Source organism: Mytilus galloprovincialis, chromosome 11, assembly GCF_965363235.1.
Source record: "Mytilus galloprovincialis chromosome 11, xbMytGall1.hap1.1, whole genome shotgun sequence".
Taxonomy (NCBI): Eukaryota; Metazoa; Mollusca; class Bivalvia; order Mytilida; family Mytilidae; genus Mytilus; species Mytilus galloprovincialis.
The window spans coordinates 53,317,518-53,336,823 of NC_134848.1; the positions used below are offsets into that span (position 1 = coordinate 53,317,518).

The following is a 19,306-nucleotide window of genomic DNA, read 5'->3' on the forward strand; positions in this document are numbered from 1 at the left end:
AATTATTACTCTCTTATCTTTGAACTAAAACAAAAGATCTTTAAATGAGTATTTAATTTATTATATTGGTTGATTGTCGGTGTTTTAACGCCACTTTTGGGCCATTTCGTGGCGGCCAGTTATCATTGGTGGAAGAAACCGAAGTGCTCGGCGAAAACTACCACAGTTCGATAGATAAACTGACTATCCTAGTCAATTAAGATTGAAGTCGAGTGCACTTACAATCGCAGTGTTTACTGACTAGGGATTTCAGGAGTAGAACTACATTGACCTTTTTACCATCGAGGCTCTTCAATTTGATATATGTTTGGTACGTGAATCATTGACATGATAACATGATAACATAACATTCGATAAACTTGTTATACTACATATTGTTTTAATTGGCAAAACGCTGAATATTTCTTAAATTGCTTCTTACAAAAATCAGATACTACTTGGTTACCAAATAATATGATTGACATGCGTGAATAAACCCCTGAATTTTAAACCGTTTGAAACTATTGATATGCTTATAAATCTCATATAGATATAAGGAGATGTGGTATAAGTGTCAATGAGACAACTCTCCATCCAAGTTACAATTTGTGAAAGAAAAACCGTTTGAGATCAAAGTACGGTCTTCAACAGGAAGACGTGGCTCTCACTTAACAGTATAGTAAGCTATACAGGGACGAGTTTCATATAAACATAAGTGAACACACACTGAACGAACAAATTTGTTTTATTTAACAATATAAATACAAAATCAATAAAATAAGGGGTGACTGAATAACGGCAACAGTAGTATACAGCTGTGAAATGTTGAAAAGTTACAGAAAGTAAACCATAACCTTGAACAAATAACCTTGCCGCCAAAAAGAATATTGTACAGAAGTAAAAGATGACTGTTTTATTTCAGTGAGTTTACAACATGGAACAGGAGCGACAGGTGCATTTATTGGGTCAGGGACGGGTATATCGACTGGCTCAGGGACAGGTATTGGAACGGCGACTGGTGGATCCATTACAGACAACACTCATCCACTTTTCAAACCTGTAAAAAGAACGCGGAAAAGATTCCCGGAAACATGGATATGGTCATCTCACTTAACTGGGTAATTCTAAAAACGAAAGTAAGATAAGATAAGCTTGAAACCAAACGTTTAGATAGTAAAACACTAAATATATAATCTCTTCAGAGTATTTATACTCGAAAGACTTGCACACAAAACTGTTCAAATCGTTCCTTGACGCTTGAAAGAGTGGCAGACTCCGTTTTAATTCCTCCGTTTCAGATTATAAGGCATTCTGGATAATATGCGTACTTCAAACCGCTGAAGTTGCCGAACAAACGTTACAAAAATAAACACCGATATACAACGTCACTATGTTTTTTGATGTTTTGCGTTCAAACAATGAAATACCCTACTGTCCTGTAATTCCAGCTATGATAAGGTTTAAGACTTCAATATGTGTATAAGACAACTTGACATTATGATCATTAAGGCATTACTGTGACTATTAAGACGCAAAGGTTCTTTTTATAGATTATTTCATAAAATCGTCTTAAACTATATGTGGTACTAATACTAATAATTATACAATGCTTCAATATCAGATTCCGATATAAAAAAATACGAACTCAAGGAATTTTCCGAAGTTAATAAATCCCTCACCTTTTTCCCTATATGACAGTTGTTTGTAATTCTGTTATATTGAGCAAGTGTGTTGAGCAACCTATGCAGACATTCTTTGCATTATATCTGCATTTAAATTTCCATAGGTACTTAGATTAAAAATATTGACTACCAAGGGACCATGCAGAATGTATTGTTCTCATTAAAAAGCGCTGAGACCAAATATATTAATTCACCATACATGTGTATTTTTAAAATTGTATCAAAATAAGTAGCTGGATTAACAAAACAAATGAAGGTATACAAATCAACAACCTTGACCAATATTTACTAGCACTAACGGCGCCATTCAAACGTGATAAAATATGACTGTGTGTGATGTTCATTGCTGCCATTATGACTTTCGGAACGTAAGAGGAAATAAGATTGAGAATGGAAATGTGGAATATGTCAAAGAGACAACAACCCGACAACAGAGCAGAGAACAGCCGAAGGTCAGCAATGGGTCTTCAACGCAGTGAGAAAATCCAGCAACCAGATGTGGTACTAAGGTGGTTCAAAGTAAAAGTACGGTGACATATGGTTGTTAGTTTCTATGTCAATTTGGTCTCTTTTTGAGAGTTTACTCATTGGCAATTTTATCACATCTTCTTTTTTTATATGGTTCAGTGAACATGGATGTCATACCTACCAAAAAAGCATTTATATAATCTAAAATAAAAAAACCTACAAAACTAACAAAGGCAAAGAATGACCTGACTTGTCTTACTGACAGGCGCACACATGTAGTGGTGTTTTTGGAGATCTCAATCCTCCCCTATACCTCTAGCCAAAGTAGAATAAAGAAACACTTAGCAATACGCACCGACAATCTCAGTTAAAAAGAAGTACGAGACCGATGTGCATTTTATTGTTATGATCAGTGATCACAGTGGTATTAAACAAAACATACCTACATAGTACATAAAAACATATCTGATGAAACACATACGTACCAAATACATAACGTTCCCGCTGCATGCAGCATAAAAGACGACAACAATTTCTCCTATCTTTCGTTTACAGCTGAAATAAATTAACTTTTGACATTCCTATTTCAATCTTTACTTAATATATAGTCTAATCTAAAATCTTGCAATCTTTTAACAGACAAGAATGAATTGTATTGAAATAGAGAACATAAACATCATGTATTCCTTCAGTCCGTACATTAAAAAGTTGATGTAGCGACAACAATTTGCAGATAAATAAAAGAATATTTGATATAAGTACCAACTCTTCATCCAAGTCACAATTTGTAAAAGTAAACCTTTATTTGCCAGAGTACGACCTTCAAAAAGATACCTAGGCTTTCACCTGTTTTTGACATTTTTCCGTTAAAGTCTGATTATTTTGTTCGCACATCGTTGTCAATAATTTCAACAACATGTTGTCATACAAGTGAGAGGTCTAGCTTACTCTAGAAGCAGATTTGCTATGGGCTTTGTTCATTGTTGAAGGCCTTACGTTGACCTATGATGTTAATTTCTAAGCCATTTTTTGTCTTTTGTTGATAGTTTTTTTCATTGGCAATCATACCACATCTTCTTTTTTATATTTGCTACACCATTTTCTATATAAGAAAATTCCTGTATCAAGTCAGTAAAATGAGTTGTTATCTAATCGTTTGATTTGTTTGAGCTTTTGATTTTGCAATTTGATTGGTTACTTTCCGATTTGTATTTTCATCGGAGTGTTTTTGTGATTTCTTCTTTTACTGAAAAGCAAGCTATATAGGGCCCTAAAATGACAGGTATGATATCTTTCAAACTGTATAGTATATATATTTATATATATATATATATATATATAAAAGAGAAACGCGTATGAATCACACATAAAAAACAAACACTTAACACCAGGTTCGTCTTTATTTCAGAATTGATGGTCACCTTAATATCACAGCTGTCCTACCTGATACTATAACTGCATGGGTGGCCAGTGCCTTTGTAGTTAACAAACGTTCAGGGTTCAGCTTAAGTAACTCTGCTGCAAAGGTCACTATGTATTATGTTACGTTTCATTTTCATCAGTAACCAAGTCTTTGTCATATTGAAAAATGTGAAATATAAGTTCGGACCCATTAACGTTAATAAAATTATGACCTTTTTCCCTGGTTTGAACAAATGCATTGTATACCTGGATTTGCAATTGGTACATATAATTACCGCGAATTTGTGCTTTTTTGGTAAAATTGTTTGTTTTAAAATTGTAACACAGTTATGACTGGTGTACCCATATTTTGACTATTTTATTTATTATGTCTGTTTTGTTCACGCATCGTTGTAAATATTACGGAATTTTTTGAGGCTGTCGTTTACTTGAGATGCTTAGCGTTAACAAACAGGTTCAATCCATCATTTCCTACATCTGAAAATGCCTGTACCAAGTCAGGAACATGACAGTTGTTGTCCATTCGTTTGATGTGTTTTGTCATTTGATTTCACCATGTGATTACATGTAGGTACTTTCTGATTGAATTTTTCTCGGAGTTCAGTATTTTTGTAAATTTTTTTTATCAATCGAAAGAATACAAAAATATGAAGTATTATTACCAATGAGACTCTCAACAGGAGACACAATGACACAGAAAAATAACAGCTATGTCTTGCATGGACTTTAATTCATATTGTAAGCAATGATTTATCATTTTGGAATTCGCTTAAAGTTTTCCTTTTAAAGGCCGTTTCTTCAAGTAAAAATATCCATATTAAAACATGTTCTGCAATTATTTTAATAATATTACTGGATAATTACAGATTAGACCTGATAATTTCATACACTTTGCAACAGAATGATAGTTGATACATTTGTCGGGCTTCATGCAATCGAAGACATTATTATTCCAATTGGTTTCAAAATTCCATGAAGATCGTGTGGTTCTGTCCGATTTACATTCTAACAAAGGATACTGCGAAATGTTAAACTCTGCATCCTATTGTTACTGAAAATATTCATGTAGTCATTGCCAGTTAAATAAGTAAATGTTTGGACGAAAGATATGATTCCCTGTTACTCACTATAAACTTCATCAAACCGTTTACAATGCAAGAATGTCTGTGTCACACGTCATTTGCACGTGACACTATGTTTTGTCGAACAGTCATGATTGGTGTCATTGTTTTATATAAACTTAATCTTCGATTAAAATTCGATGTAATGTATATATTGGGGTTTGATTACACGACGCGTGGCTGGATTATACATCTGATAACGCTTTATTGTTTGTAATGAGAAATTCACCCAAATGTCTATTATTCAGTATTTGGGTAACTTAAATTCGGTCATCTTCCATCAAAATGTATCACTAGATTAACATAGCTGTAGTCACAAAAGGAATTGAATATGCTCAGCGTTTTTTAGCATGCTAATTTCAGGTCTTTTTATTTAATGGTAATTTATTATATTTTTTGTTTAATTTCTTTTAATGTCATATTTTTAGCTATTTCATCGACTTTCTGTAAGTCTATCTTCTGGAACCCCTTCCTTGTAATTTTGTTATTTGCCGGTTAACACGTATTACCATGAACATATTTTCTCTCATTCTGACCTCATAAAATAATTTCATATTTTAGATTGTGGGATTCAAAGACTTTTTTATAAGTCTCAATTTGCCGTACTCTGTTATCAGAGGGGAAGAAGTCGCCTTGCAAGTTAATCTGTTTAACTACCAGAATACGAATATGTCGGTAAGGATTATTTTTTTGAATTTGAAGAACCATTGTGACGTTCAATCTTTGCGTTCTTAGTATTAGCATATTATAGTTATTTTGTCACTATAATCATGAACATAAATTAAAATCCAATCCGAAATTCGATTTTAAACTTAATTGAGTTAACCTATTTCGAATATAAATGTTGCAACATTAAGCCCAACACTCTAGTTCTGTCAAAGTAGTGGAATCTTTTCATGGAAATGGGGTATCTAACCGACATCAAAATTGACTCTTTTGTTCTAACGTATTTGATATATCAAATTTAAATTGTACCATATTTCTCAAGTATTATATTTTTACGTAAAATTAAAACAATTAATATTTAATGTTGATGATATATATTTGATCTAAACATACTTTTAAACTACATTTCTTAATTGACGACGATTATGTGCTTAATCTTATGTACAGTAGTTGTCGTCTGTTTATGTAATTAATATGTGTTTCTCGTTTCTCGTTTTATTAGCTCACCTGGCCCGAAGGGCCAAGTGAGCTTTTCTCATCACTTGGCGTCCGGCGTCCGTCGTCCGTCGTCCGTCGTCGTCCGTCGTTAACTTTTACAAAAATCTTCTCCTCTGAAACTACTGGGCCAATTTTAACCAAACTTGGTCACAATCATCATTGGGGCATTTAGTTTAAAAATTGTGTCCGGTGACCCGGCATACTTACCAAAATGGCCGCCACGGCTAAAAATAGAACATAGGGGTAAAATGCTGTTTTTGGCATATAACTCAAAAACCAAAGCATTTAGAGCAATTCTGATGAATCAGACATTCCGTTGTTGGGTTGCTGCCCCTGAAATGGTAATTTTAAGGAAATTATGCTTTTTTGGGTTATTATCATGAATATTATTATAGATAGAGATAAACTGTAAACAGCAAAAATGTTCAGCAAAGTGAGATCTACAAATAAGTCAAATTACCAAAATGGTCAATTGACCCCCTAAGGAGTTATTGCCCTTTATAGTCAATTTTTAACAATTTTTCGTAAATCTTAGTAATCTTTTAGAAAAATCTTCTCCTCCGAAACTGCTGGGACAAACTTAATCAAACTTGGCCACAATCATTATTGGGGTATCTAGTTTAAAAATTGTGTCCGGTGACCTGGCATACCAACCAAGATGGCCACCACGGCTAAAAATAGAACATGGGGGTAAAATGCAGTTTTTGGCTTATAACTCAAAAACCAAAGCATTAAGAGCAAATCGGACAGGAAGTAAAATTGTTGATCAGGTCACGATCTATCTGCCCTGGAATTTTCAAATGAATCGGATAATCGGTTGTTAGGTTGCTGCCCCTGAATTGGTAATTTTGAGGAAATTTTGTTGTTTTTTTGTTATCTTGAATATTATTATAGATAGAGATAAACTGTAAACAGCAATAATGTACAGCAAAGTAAGAACTAAAAATAAGTCACTATGACCAAAATAGTCAATTGACCCCCTAAGGAGTTATTGCCCTTCATAGTCAATTTTTTACAATTTTGTTAAAATTTGAAGATTTTCAATAACATTTTCCACAGAAAGTACTGTTATAGATAGAGATAATTGATATGGTCAGTTGACCCCTTTAGTAGTTATTGCCCTTTATAGTAATTTTTTTACATTTTTCATAAATTTTTGTAGATGTTTAGAAAATATTTTCCACTGTAATTACTGGGCCAAGTTCATTATAGATAGAGATAATTGTCATGATTGTAGCAACAAGAATGTTCGGTAAAGTAAGATCTATAAACACATCACCATCATCAAAACACAATTTTGTTATGAATTTATCTGTGTCCATTGTTTAATATGTACATAGGCCAAGGTGAGCGACACAGGCTCTTGAGAGCCTCTAGTTAGATTAGACTGTTGGTTTTTCCCGTTTGAATGGTTTTACACTAGTAATTTTCGGAACCCTTTACAATTTGGTGTCCTGTTTGAACCAAAAACTATGTGTTGAAGGCCGTACCTTGCCCTATAATGTTTTACTTTTAAAAATTATTTGGATGGAGAATAGTCTCATTGGAACTCATACCAAATATTCCTATATTTATTTACAATGTATCATTGGATGCAGTTTCTATGTTCTTTTATTGCATCGTATAGAAGTTACACCATATCCCATTTTATCCAAAAAAAGGGATTCGAGTTATGGTTTACTAAATTGAACATAACTATCGAAAGTCTCCCATCACCATCAAATCTTTTTGGTGATATATACAATTAAAGCTATGAAATTTTAAAAGATTAAAAAAAAAAAAACACCCGTAAGATTCTTGCAATTTTTCGTGTTTTAGGTTTTGATTGTTCTGAAGAAGAATGACGACTTCCAAAATGTTGTAAAAACAGTAAATGGAACGCAGCAGTTGATGTTCTCAAAAACCCAGTCAGAGAATACATTTGTATGTACATTTTATTCTGTTGATAATTAATTCGTTAATATAAATCAAAAGAAGGGCGTAAGATTCCAGAGGGATATACAAATTCAAAGATCGACAATTAACTGACAAAGTTAGGGCTAAAAAAGATAAAGACAAACAGACAAATAATATTACACACGACACAAAAATGAAAACTAATGAATGAGCATCTCGGAACCCACTAAAACTGTAGATGATCTCAGATGCTCTGGAAGTATACTCAGATTCTTCTCCACATGTGGTACCCGTTGTGTTGGTCATGTTTTTACACACCAGGTAAATAATTTAATCGGTCGGTCACATTCATGAAAAGGGAACAGGATTAAAGTTATGATATAAGTAACATATCTAACCAATATCATCAACGTGCAGAAATCTTATACGTTCAGGTCTGTAATCCTTACATCTTAAATTGTAGCATTCTATACAAAACACATGCATGTCATCTTTTAGCTCGAATGCTACGGAAGCGTTCATAAAAACTTATTGAGAAGGAATATATATATATATATATATATATATAAAGTGCCTAGAAAATCAACCTAACGATGTTAGAGTAGATTTGATTCGTAACTTCCTCCCCGGCGCCGGGGCTGGAACCTGTACTTTTTTTCAAACACATATACGATATAGCTACGTTACTATTATGAAATCATTAAAGATGCCAATTTAATTTCACAACATCTTCTCATAGGGTCTATGCGTTGGAAATAAGTTATGTATTCAGTTATTGAAATTATACGGTATATACTCTTATGATGATATAATATTTTACCCTTACGAATCGGATTATTGAATAAATTTTATATGACATAGACATAATATTTTTTAGCTGGCATGTCGGTAACAGCTTATATTCCTATGTTAAAATAACAATACGCATCATTGTCATTTTGCTAGTTTCTTCTGTAACCTTATCTTACACCGGACTCGGACTTTCTTAAGACTGCGTTTTACTGTGCGTTTTGCTTTGATGTTTTGGCTAAAGGTATAGGGAGGGGATGAAATCAATTCAAAAACAGGTTTTGATTCTCTGCATTGTTGCGACTGTTCCAATTTAGGAACCTCTGGCCTTTGTAAGTCCTACATAATTGTGTTTATGTTTTTTACTTTGATTCAATTACAATTTTTCTGAGTTTTGTGTGACATCAATTTTGCTGAACTATTACAGTTATGCACATTTTAAGGGACCAGTTGAAGCCAACCGCCAGTTGCAGGAATTTCTCACCATGTTGAAGTCTCATTAGTGGCATTTGACTATTTTCTGTTCTTTTGTCGGGTTGTTGACACATTTCCCGTTCCATTCTCAATTTATTTTATTTATTTCTGAATATGCTTATTGTGCAATTCATTATCACTGTATATGGTGTGGTGTTCTCATGTAGGTGTTGGCAGGAGAATCTACATCAGTTTACTTCCCTATCGTACCACGGTCATTAGGACCAATATATATAGAAGTAACAGCTCAGTCTTCAGAGGCCGCAGATGGGATTCGTCGAGAACTTCTTGTCGAGGTACGTTTTAATTTTATGATTTAACACTGGTTTTGTTGTTTTCAGCGAATAAGTTATATTAATAATAGATTGTTGAAGACGTGAAATGTCTAATATACTGTCCATCAATAAAGCTTGCAACCTGTATATAAAACAACAATGTCATTTGAAAATTTTATGTTTTAAAGTTACTAGAGGCATTACAATATTTGTAAAACATAGTAAATTTTAAACATTACCGGTTTATATTTATGATAAACAAGTATAGTAAGAATACTTTAGGAATTTATTGATAACAAAAAAAAACCTAGGCAAATTTTCATGGAAAGTCCGCAATCAAATGGCAACATCATAAGCTGAAACATACCAAACGAATGGATACAACTGTTAAAATCCTGACTTGGTATAGGCATTTTTTTATGTAATTAAAGATGGCTTAAACTTGGTTTTATAGCTAGCTACCTTGCCTTTGTATGACAGTTGCATAAAATTCCATTATATTGACAACTATGTGTGAACAAAACAAACACACAGTATAGGTAAACATTTCAAAAATAGGGGCACAACATTGTGATACTATAAAAAAAAAGTCGATGGGTTGAAGGCATTGTGCTGTGCACGTTTATTCTTAATAGAATATTAATTTAACTAAACATTATGTCGATCATTTCAATTATTGGTTATAATATCGAAAGCATATTTAGTATGATAATGAGCCATGTTACAACATTATTATCTATCGTGTGAAATAATACAGTACAATACCTGTGCATACGTTTAGTTTTGTTTAAATACTTACAGCCTGAAGGAGTTTTACAGGAATATAATACACCAGTAATATTACAAGTAAATCATAGCCACCCTGTGCAAAGCAATGTTTCTGTACCAATGCCATTGTCTGTTGTGGACGGTTCACAAAGAATTCGAGTATCAGTTATGGGTATGAACATTGTGTGAGATTTATAAACATATATAATATAAAAAAAAGTAACTATAATTTCAAAGAGGGAACTCAAACTCATAAATCAATGAAAGACGCCACTACTCCTTGAAAAAACAGATGAGAAGACAAATTAATAGTAAACGGCTTTAAAATTAAATGTGCACATTTTTGTATTTCATCACACAAAAATCGAGACAAAAACTGTTAAAGAAATACTATGCAAACAAACGGAATTGTTTGGTGTATTTCGTGTATTGAATAAATTACAGCACTATTTAGGGTATAAGTCAAGAGATCGCTTCCATAATATAAGTACAGGTGAAGTCGTTATTCAGGTAATGAATAAGCAACATGGCAGATTTCCTTAAAAACCAGTTTAAAAAGAAAGTAAAAGTTACTCTCTATATAAAGTAAGCTCATATTATTTTATGAATATTGATGTTCAATCACAATCATTACTCAACATACTTAAAATAATGTAGAAAAGTATTTAAAGACTGTTTATTTTTATACTATATTTATCATCAGTGGCGGGCTAATGCGGCGTAAAGCAACCAACACTCAATCAATCAATCATTAGTGGCGGATCCAAAACTTTCCATAAAGGGGTTGGGGTATTGGGCGCTAACCTTCCTAATGGGGGTCGCCCCACCCATGCTTCAGTGATTTCCTATATTCATGAATCAACCAATTATTTCCTGTCAAATCCCCCTGGATCCGCATATGAAAATTAGGGTTAATCCAAAAAAGCTTCCGATACATGCATTAAAATGATTGTTTTTGTCATTTATTAAGGGGATTTTGTTGTACCTACTTTACACAATTTGGATCGATTGATTCGGTTACCAACGGGTTGTGGTGAGCAAACAATAGTTAAACTTGCACCTGACGTTTATGTTGCAAACTATTTGAAAAAATCGAACCAATATTATCAAGAAATGAAGGAAAAATTGACATCGTATATGGAAAAAGGTTTGTAGCCTACAAAAAAAAACAATTACTGAAATATTATAGTATTTATAAAAATTAATAGAATATATTTGGGAAAGTATTGGAAGTTTTAGAAGTATAAGGAGTAGAATAGTTTATATGTTATAAATAAAAACATCAGTAGTATACCGCTGTTCGAAATTAATCAATTGATTGAGAAAAAAACAAAACCCGGGTTACAAACTAAAACTGAGGAAAACACATCAAATATAAGAGGAAAACTGTAAAAGCTGAGTTGGAGACAAGAAAGTTGAAAAGACTGTCAGAAAAAATGTTTTTCTTTAAATTAACATGAAAATAGATATTAAAAATCAGTAGGACATATAACGATAATGTTTGTCTTTAACAAGTCTAATTATCAATGAGGCTAATTAAAATAACTAAAACTCCTGAATTTACGGCAGACGCGCGTTTAATATACAAATCACTCATCAGTAATGCTCGAAATTAAAGAGGTTAACAAGGCCAAATAAAGTAGAAATAAAGAACATTTAGGACCAAAAATCCAAAACATTTTTTCAAAATTCAGCCAAGGTAATCTTTTTCTTCGGTAAAAAGCCTTAGTATTTCATCAATTCTTAGTTTTGTTAACAGTACAGTAATTTATAATGAACATATCAGTCGCATCTGGGGCTTAACACATGTATATGTCTTTAATATCATGTAAGATTCAGCAGGACTATTTTCAACAGAATTCTACATTCTCCAAACAATAATGCTCTTTGTCAGTTTAAGTAAGAGTAAAATGTAACATGCTATACGTTTAACATACGCTTCAGAATGTTCGCTTCTCTTCTTTTAAAACTTTTGCCAAATATTCGGAATCCTCTGGCTTTTTTCATCTAGTGCCATCGAAAGATTTTGCACTCTAACCCCTATTTTTCTTTTCACAACTTTATTTGAGATGTAAAATTCTTTTATTTCTTTCTAGTTTTTGAAAGAATAAATGTGCCAATATTAAAAATCTTGAAAGGACATAAACAGCCAAATTGAGAAAGGAAATGGGGAATGTGTCAAAGAGACAACAACCCGACCATAGAAAAAACAACAGCAGAAGGTCACCAACAGGTCTTCAATGTAGCGAGAAAATTTCCTGCACCCGGAGGCGTCCTTCAGCTAGAACATATGTTACAAAATGGGAAAAAGTTAAAAAAAAAAAACAATGTATCTTAATCTTTCTTTTTATGATGAAGGATACCAAAATGAATTAAGATACCAACGTACAGATGGGTCTTTTAGTGCATTTGGTAATTCTGACAGTCACGGAAATATGTGGTACGTTATTTTTTTTATTGTGAAATATAGGAACTAGTAGGAATAGGTATAACAATCCAATAGTACAAAATATAAAACAAAATTTGATGTTGTTTTTTTTTCTATTTTTTTTATCTGGTCCCTTTTTTTTGTACTTACAAAACGTTTTCATTTTATAATTTTTAAACGACAGAGGTTTTTTTTCTTAAAATTCTAATTATATTAAGTTTGAAGGTAATCAAAATCAAATTCAGTCGCATCCAAATCGATGTTTTTCACTTTCTGTTATAGGTTATCAGCTTATGTTATTAAGACTTTTCAAAAAGCAAAGACGCACATTTTTATTGATGATAATGTTATTATCAAATCAGTCAAATGGATCATATCCCATCAGTTATCAGATGGTTCATTTCCGGGCTCAATGTATACATACTATATGCAGGTAAGATTTGTTATACACTTTCTTAACGTATAAGTCCTTTTCCATCATTAAAAGAAAAACTCAAATATTAACTACAGTAACTAATAATCCACGTTCTTATTAGTATGCAAAACCCCTTTTTAAGATATACGTCAAAGGCAACAACCACAACCAATTGATACAAAGCAAACAATAATCCAGGAAATCGACACAAAAAAACTAAGAAACAGCAAGATCCCGGGAATTTATCTCGGTTGCTCCAAAAGGATAAGAAAATCCTTTTCAACATGTGGCACCATGGTGCTGCTAGTATGAGGTATACATTCAGTGTTAAATTTAATTTGGTAAAGTCAAAATCGAGGAAACGTTTTAAGAATGACATTTATAATATTTCCTTGGCAACCAGCTTTATTAAATAGTTTCCTAGAAACCATCAACCATCCACCAAGTAAATGGTAATTGAAAACGCAAGTTTTGGAATAATGTGTCAAGTTCAGACATGAAAATGTATGCACAATGAAAGAGATAACAGAAAAATTCCAAAAGAACAAGATTCTAAATTGCAGTGAAAAATGCACTCATCTCTTTTGTATAAATATTTTGTTCACAAAAGTATTCTGAATATGCACGTTAATAATTTCAATTAATTTAACTGTACAAAAGACCAGACTTACCATTCTCTTCCAGCTCATTTGAAAACAATGACAAACAAACAAAAAACAAGCAACAACGACTTCTATATTTTATTATATACCATTTGATAAGAGTTCAAATTCGTGTAATCTTAATTTCAATTGCGAAGTTAATCTTATTTTCCATACATGACGTTAAAAATTTTAATGTATTTTAGGAATTGCGGTTCCTCTTCGCTCTTAAGGTCGTACCTAACATAATAGGGAGATAACTCTGTTAAATCAGCTAAACGTTTTGATTACGTTGTGTTGTTAAGGGAATATTAAGCTTCTCAGTGATCAAAATAACGATTTGTCAAACTGCTATATAACCAGTGTAATTTTTCTGATAAAACGGTTGGTTGAACTTTTTTGATTTTTTTTATGTTTTTTGTCAAAGAGTCAAAGTAAATACGTTGTCAAAATTTTAAGAAAATTAAACGAGCCAAACTAATTTTAGTTAAAGTGTTGGGTACCACCTTAAAATCCGTATTCAACATTTTTAATTCGAGATTCACTGATGAAACCCGTGTTTAGCATGTTTAGATTTTGTTTTATTAATATAGTATTGTTAGCGTTGTATCTACAATTATTTTAATTTTTGTTTATTCTTATTACTATTTTCTTTAATAGGACAAAACAGCAAATGAAATAAGTCTGACTGCATTTGTGTTGATTGCTCTACAGGAAAATTTACATTTGCAAGGCGTAAGTTATTCGAGACACCATATTGCGAAATGGTTAAAGTATTATTCAAGTGTGTACTTAGCTGATGCATCAAACTATAACATGTACCTATGTGGATTATAGCTATAGACGTTGCAAAAAATAATACTGAAAAAAGAGCAGTGAAGGTTTTTTTTAATCTTAGGAAAGTTTCTCTGTAGCTAGCAAAAATACAAATGAAAATACTCCTTTCAGGAATTACTGAAAAATTTCGTCTTTATTGTAGGTAATCTAAAAGTATGCACTACATTTCGAAAATTATGACAAGCAAATTCCTTATGATTTAATTTTAAACTCTCCTTTTAATGAGTAAATCATAAAAGAAAGATGTTAGTGTCAGGTTCACTTGACAAATCAATGGCTATGAACTGATAGCCTATCAGAAGAACTGTAATATTCAAAACTATATCATTTTACGTAAAAAGTAACATAAAAATAATATCGAACCCTGAGGAAATTCCTTAACAGAAAGTCCGTTAACAAACGTCAAGATCAAAACGTCAAACACATCAAACGATTTGATAACAACTGTCATATTCCTGACTTGGTACAGACATTTCTTATGTAAAAAATGATGGATTAAATCTGATTTTATATCATGTTAAACCTCGTCATATAATGTACACTTCTGTGTGTAAATATTATTGCATAGCTATTGACTATTGTTAATGGTTGAAAAAAAAAGTAACTATGGTGAATATTATTTGTTTTAAAGTTGTCTGCGCAAATGAAACTAAACAGAAATCATTTTCGTAATTATAGTCAATTAATATAAAAGTAAAATAGAGAATGAAAACGGGGAATGTGTCAGAGAGACAGAAAACGATTACAAAAACCGGCCTTTTGGCATCAGAGTTAGTAGTAATTGTTATTTATAAACACAAAGCATGTATTTGTTGTACATTGAGTCGTTCTAGGCTTACCATAAAAAAAATAGTGATAAAGTTCTCATTTAGTTGTCAATGTGCAAAATGTGTAAAACGAAAAGGACCATAATGCACTAAAATATTCAATGAATTTCCGTATAAATTGCATAAGTCAACCATTTTACAAACACACTTTGTGAACAATGGCGTTAAACGCATACATGTGTTCAGACACTTCTGCGAGGTCGTACATTATGATGGTACATGTACACACAAGAATAAAAAAAATAACTGACTAAATTTCGGAAAGTGTAATTGTAGATTTTGACTTGGAGATGCACTCCTAATAAAAATGAAATATTACGATGAACTAGTTGTATACGAGATCTCAAGGTCTACCTCCGATAAAAGAATCTTGAATTATATTATAGAAATATGCTTAAAAAGTAAGTCGTGTACACCTTTAACATTCCGGCTCGTTTTAATATCTAATTTAACCGATTAACTCATATATGCAAAAAGAAATATATTATTGGTTAAGATTACAGTCTTTTGATTTTTTTACTCAGTTTCGATTGAGAAGTTCAAAAAATCACCCTTGAGAAATAGATATATGGAAAGAAATATTATGCTTCAATGCAATTCCTAGATACGTTCATATATGTTTTTTATATAGGGTTATGTCATCTTATTGGAAATCTTTAATACTTGTTAACATTTTATTCCTTTTTATAAATTGTAACTTATAGATGACACATTCAATTACTGATGCCGTTACGAAGGCGCAACATTATCTGGAAACTAATATCTATACAGTAAACGACATCTACTGCTTAGCCATTACTAGTTATGCTTTGGCCATACGGAACAGTTCATATTTTGATGCAGTATTTAAGAAGCTTGGAACACATGCTGTTGTAATAGGTAAGAAGACATGAAACTCATTACGTTTGACTCTTGGAACAAATGCCGTTGTAACAGATATGAAAACATGAAGTTTATCACTTTTGTCTATTGAAACGCAAGCCGTTGTAACAGGTAAGAAGGTTTAAAAATTATTATTTTCATTACACCGGTCTCTTGGAACACATGCAGCTGTAAGAGGTAAGAACACATGAAGTTGATTACTTTTGTCTCTTGGAACATATGTCGTTGCTAGAGGTAAGAACATATGAAGTTTATTACGTTGGTCTCTTGGGACACATGCCGTTGTAAGAGATAAGAAGACATGAAGTTTATAACGTTGATCTCTTGGAACACATGCTGTTGTAAGAGGTAAGAACACATGAAGTTTATTACTTTTGTATATTGGAACACATGCCGTTGTTAGAGGTTAGAAGACATAAGGTTTATTACGTTTGTCTCTTGGAACACATGCCGTTGTAAGAATTAAGAACACATGCAGTTTATTACGTTGGTCTCTTGGAACACATGCCGTTATAAGAGGTAAAAAGACATGAAATTTATTACGTTTGTCTATCTAAACCAAACTTCTGATCAAAGAGTCGCTGTTTGAAAACACATGTACCTAACCAGACATTACATATTTTATTAATACACATTTATCAATCGAAATTATTTCGTTTATATTATGAAATTGACATTTAAAATGGTTTAATAGTACTTGCATTTTATATTTTAAACATCAAAAACATTATGAAAATTATTAATAATGATATTATTTTGTTTTGTTCATGTAACTTTACCCTTTTTACCTCATCAACAGAGTGTATGTTGCTATTACGACATTTTTTCTTTAAAGTTTGGCGGGAAAGACAAGTTTATATTGACTCCTGAAAGTTTAGGACACTTTTTCTGTAAATTGTTTGATAATTTCTTATAATAAAATGTAAAATCACAAAAAATACTGAACTCCGAGGGCTATTCAAAAGGGAAAGTCCCTCAGCAAATGGCAAAATCATAGGATCAAACACATGAAACGAATGGATAACAACTGTTATATTCCTGAGTTTGTACAGGCATTTTCGTATTGAAGCTGGTTTTATAGCTATTTAAGCTCTCTCTTGTCGCATACAATTCTATTATATTGACAAAGATGCGTGAACAAAATAAACAGAGACAATGGGTAAAAATGTAAAAAAACAGGGGCACAGCATTCAACATTGTGTTATTATCTTAATCACTTTAAAACGTATTATAATAATTTATTCTCATGTAGATGATATGGAATATTGGACCTACGCCTCTTCATCATCATCAAACGGGAATTCATTGTCATCACCATCTGTCCACGCAACTTCGATTGATATTGAGACATCAGCGTATGCTTTTCTTGCATATACAGGACGTAATTTACCTTTAGATGGTTATCATGTTTTGAAATGGATAATAACGCAAAGAAATTCGAATGGTGGGTTTGCATCATCACAGGTATTTGTTTTTAAACAATTTTGCACATTTTTCTTTAAAGAGGCCATCAAATACTACTCATCGCTTGATTTATTGTTGTTTAGTGTATTTTCATTTTATTGGCTTTTTTGTTGTGGTCAGATTTTATTATATAGGATACAAAAATAAATAAAAAAAAACACACCGAACTACCTTAACAACATGAAAACTTTAGTACTTATCAAAATCAAACACAATACGGGTTAATTTATAAACAAGATGACATGGACATTTGAATTAGCTGAATAAACAAGAACATACGAGCACAGAACACATAGATTCAAACCAAACATTAAATTGTTCATGTTGAGAACATTCCTTGATGACTGAACTCTGGTTGGCGATATTAATTTAGCATACATTTATATTTCGAGGTTAAACAAAATGAACTCGTACACAAGTACTTTATTTTAATTTTATTGTACTTTCCTACTTTTTCAAATAATCTATATCTTTGTAATGATGTCATTCACCGATAAAATCCTAGTTGTTGTATCTAACATCGCTGATAAGCTTGGAATTTTCAAGAGATATCTTACGCATTATGTTTGATTAAGACGACTCAAATATTCTGATTTTTTTGTAAATTGAATAGGGAACTTTGGTCAAATAATACACTCAACTACTAATATAAAATGAAATTCAATAAAAACCGTAAAAATCTAACAGGGAAAAAAAATATTCACAAAAAGGGTGAGAAGATCCGCTCAACCTTGCAAATCCGTGGTATATTTTGAACGAAATAACGACAAATAGGACCATTTTAATAGTTTAAAAACGGACAAACCATAAATAATTTGGATATAATTTTTGCGTTATTTAATTGTATTTAGAGTCATACATCTAGGTTGGTAGTGTGATATAATCTAATATGTTGTCTGTATAATGTATTTTTCGTAGTAAACGCAAAAAAAAAAAAAAATTTAAATTTTAGGCCAATCACATTCAGACGGACGTTTTTCATCATATGTATAAATCCATATTGTTGTGGTTTTTTTTGATAAAATTAACCAATTGATATTCAAAGAATGTACGTTTTCAATTTACAAAGAACAAAAATGGAGAAATAGTTTTTGTAAAGCAACACTCCAAAAAATGAGGTAGGAAGCAATGAATTTTGCACAACTTGCATATCATTTTGTGAGAAAGTTGTTAAAAGAAATTTGTGAAACAATTTTGGACAGAGCGGATAAGGAATACAACTACTTTTCATAAAAGTCACATATTTTGAAAAGCTTCTTTCTGTTCTAGAAATACAATGATCATAATAGTCAAAGTATAATATGCACTGTCAGTATAAAATTTACAATAAAGCGTTTTGTGAAAAATCAATAATTGTTTTGCATCGTAGCAATTGCGTTTTGAAATAAGAATAAAAATAAAAATGTAATATGACCTTCTCTAAATGGTTAACTAATACAAATTTTTGTTTTTTCGCCACTAGTGGTAATATCTCACAATGTTAAAGACACTTTAGTGGCCTTGGCTGTGTTTTTCTCTTTGATTTGGTTGTTGTTTCCTTGACACATTCCCATTTCATGCCTAATTTTATGCTCAGTATTTCTTGTCATGTTTCTATCATTTTAGGATACAGTAGTTGCATTAGAGGCAATTACTGAGTTTGGATTGTATAGTTCGCTGCATAAAGATATGTTAATTTCAATCACATCTGGACAATTCTCCAAACAATTTACGGTTGATTCTACAAATGCTATGGTTTTGCAGACTATTGAGGTAAGCAGTTTACCTATTCAGA

The 19,306-nt window shown here is 31.9% G+C and overlaps 1 protein-coding gene across 4 annotated transcripts in view; it reads left to right on the forward strand.

Annotated features, from left to right (window-relative positions):
- The window catches only part of LOC143052378 (CD109 antigen-like), a 160,107-nt gene that overhangs the window by 34,554 nt on the left and 106,247 nt on the right, over positions 1-19,306 (forward strand). For 3 of the 4 annotated variants that reach the window (XM_076225384.1, XM_076225386.1, XM_076225383.1), the window contains exons 21-33: positions 902-1,097; positions 3,538-3,655; positions 5,234-5,347; positions 7,655-7,759; positions 9,163-9,291; positions 10,072-10,210; positions 11,009-11,185; positions 12,397-12,478; positions 12,749-12,899; positions 14,183-14,257; positions 15,891-16,065; positions 17,321-17,532; positions 19,138-19,284. In XM_076225384.1, coding sequence (XP_076081499.1) covers positions 902-1,097; positions 3,538-3,655; positions 5,234-5,347; positions 7,655-7,759; positions 9,163-9,291; positions 10,072-10,210; positions 11,009-11,185; positions 12,397-12,478; positions 12,749-12,899; positions 14,183-14,257; positions 15,891-16,065; positions 17,321-17,532; positions 19,138-19,284 — 1,820 coding nt within the window. The remainder of the gene's footprint in view (positions 1-901; positions 1,098-3,537; positions 3,656-5,233; positions 5,348-7,654; positions 7,760-9,162; positions 9,292-10,071; positions 10,211-11,008; positions 11,186-12,396; positions 12,479-12,748; positions 12,900-14,182; positions 14,258-15,890; positions 16,066-17,320; positions 17,533-19,137; positions 19,285-19,306) is intronic. The other variant, XM_076225382.1, reaches the window with a different exon arrangement.